Raw genomic sequence first — 2,120 nt, forward strand, 5'->3', positions numbered from 1 at the left:
GGGCGGGGCGGGGCGGGGCGCGCCGTGCGGCCGCCCTGGGTCCCTGCGCTGTTCGGTCCCCGCGCCCCGAGCGACGGGAAGGGTCCAGGCCAAACGCGTTACCTACGTAGCACGCAATGGACATGCGTCTGCGTGTGTCGCTGGCCTATACTTATACAGTGGCTGGCCACGTGCATGGAGTCGTGATCCCACTTCCAAAAGCCTCTCAGGCCCCGGGCACACATTACCTACGTGGCGTGGGGTGGCTCGGGTGTGCGATAAATGGGAGGCAGCCACACGTGCCGAGTTATAATGCCACCCCCAGAAGCCTCGTAGGCATCCTGCACGTTACATACATGGTGTGCTTGGCGGCTCAGGTGCCGCCAACATAAGGCAGCCACATAGACAGAGGCACGAGACCGCCAGAGCCAGCCCACCACAGCGTTGGGGCTCGGAAAGGAGCAGCTCAACGGCTGGTTTCTGGCCGGGTCGACTGGGCCGTGGGGGCATGGCCTGGTGCCAAGTACTGCCAGCTGTCACCCACAGGGTTCAGTGGGGGCTGAGCCTGCCTGGAGCCGGGGCTGGGCTGGATGCGTCTCAAAGCGGCTTCTAGCCCAGCTTCCCTGCGACTCCTGGGACAACTCCTAGCGTCTGGATCACCAAGCGTCTCAGTCCCCAGCAACTCGCAGGGGCCACCCACAGACCTAGGCTGAGGTCTCCAGCTGCTCAGGGCGCAATGCAGCTGACTTTGGGTCTGGGCCCATGCCCACAACACATCAGGTCCCCACAGACACTTGGGTCCAGACATCCACCCCCCCGGACTGCGCTCAGCACCAGGCAAGACATCGGCACTGGAGGCCAAGCTCCCTTGTCCCGGGTGCTCGAGCGGGATCTGGCACTCCCGGAGGGCAGGGGGGAGGCCCCGACAGCCTACGGTGGCATTCGGACATGTTGCCACCTCCCAGCTCTCCTGGCATCACTTGTGGGGCCACTACAGGGCACTGGGGACAAACAGGGCACCCACGCTTCGTCAGTGACCGTGGAGGCACAACGCAGGAATGAGGGGCACTGCCCAAACACTGTGGGGGCTGCACATCAGGAGTGAGGAGCACCACTGGTTGTGGGCGAGTGAGGGGCACTGGGAAGCAGGAGGATTTTCCTGCTGCCATTCTCAAACGGGAGGGTCTCGTCTCCAACCCCAAGTTCACACCCAGCTCCAAATACTTTCCCACTTACTCCAGTGCAGACCGTTTGCCCCACAGAATCACCCTGCTGTGGTGCTGGGCACTGGAAGTGACACTAGAAGTCACAGCTAGTCCAAGCCCTGCCTGAGGCAGGATCAGCCCTGGCCAAACCAGCCCTGATGTATCCATTGTCCAATCTCTGAGCAAAGGCACCAACTCAGCCCTGACACAGCACCAAACCTCACCCCTGCCCCTGCCCCTGTCCCAGGGCAAGTGGGGGATCACAGCAGCCACTGTCCTGTGGCTGCAGAGAGATCAACAGATGCTCCAGGGACCCCAGGCCCAGACTGTGCCCCCACAGCAGAGGAAGGTAAAGCCCTCCAGTCTAGACGAGTGGAAATCCCTTCCTGCCCCCAGTGCAGCGTTGATCTGAGCCTAAGCAGAGGGGCAAGACCCTCTAGCCAGCACCCTTCAGCTTTGGTCCTAGCAGAAGCATTGGCACAGCCCCATCACCAGTCCCAGCCTAGGCTGCACTCAGAGCCTCGGACGGAGGCTTCAGATGCCCCTGGCACAGGTATCAGCAGCATGAGGGGAGATGGCCCTGGACCCAAGCGGGCACCAACGACAGGAAATGACGCAGAAAAGCTGGGCTGGCAAGAACTGCATAAGGCTTTGTCCTATCCATTGGTGTCAGGGTTTCCCACACAGAAGTGCCTGGGCTCTGCTGGTGCCACAGGACAGCCCTGGGCCCAACCCTGGCTGGGCAGACCCAGCCTCCAAGAGCCCGGCAGCTACATGTGGTTAAGGCCTCCCTGCGAAGCACCTCCAGGGCTGATGAGCAGCAGGGACCAGAGACCCTTCGCTTGCCCCTGGCTTGCACCTTGCAGACCTCCGTGAGAGGTCTCAGCAGGCCAGATGTATGGCTCCTAGCCTGGGTGAATGCCGCGCCACATGGCC

The 2,120-nt window shown here is 62.4% G+C and overlaps 1 protein-coding gene across 1 annotated transcript in view; it reads right to left on the bottom strand.

Annotated features, from left to right (window-relative positions):
• The window catches only part of BOLA3 (bolA family member 3), a 17,827-nt gene extending 17,703 nt beyond the window's left edge, over positions 1-124 (bottom strand). Inside the window, exon 1 of the mRNA XM_019514302.1 lies at positions 107-124. Within this exon, the coding sequence (XP_019369847.1) occupies positions 107-124 (18 nt within the window). The remainder of the gene's footprint in view (positions 1-106) is intronic.
• Positions 125-2,120: the final 1,996 nt, after the last annotated feature.

Source organism: Gavialis gangeticus, unplaced genomic scaffold, assembly GCF_001723915.1.
Source record: "Gavialis gangeticus isolate Ggan-Ray unplaced genomic scaffold, GavGan_comp1, whole genome shotgun sequence".
Classification (NCBI taxonomy): Eukaryota; Metazoa; Chordata; order Crocodylia; family Gavialidae; genus Gavialis; species Gavialis gangeticus.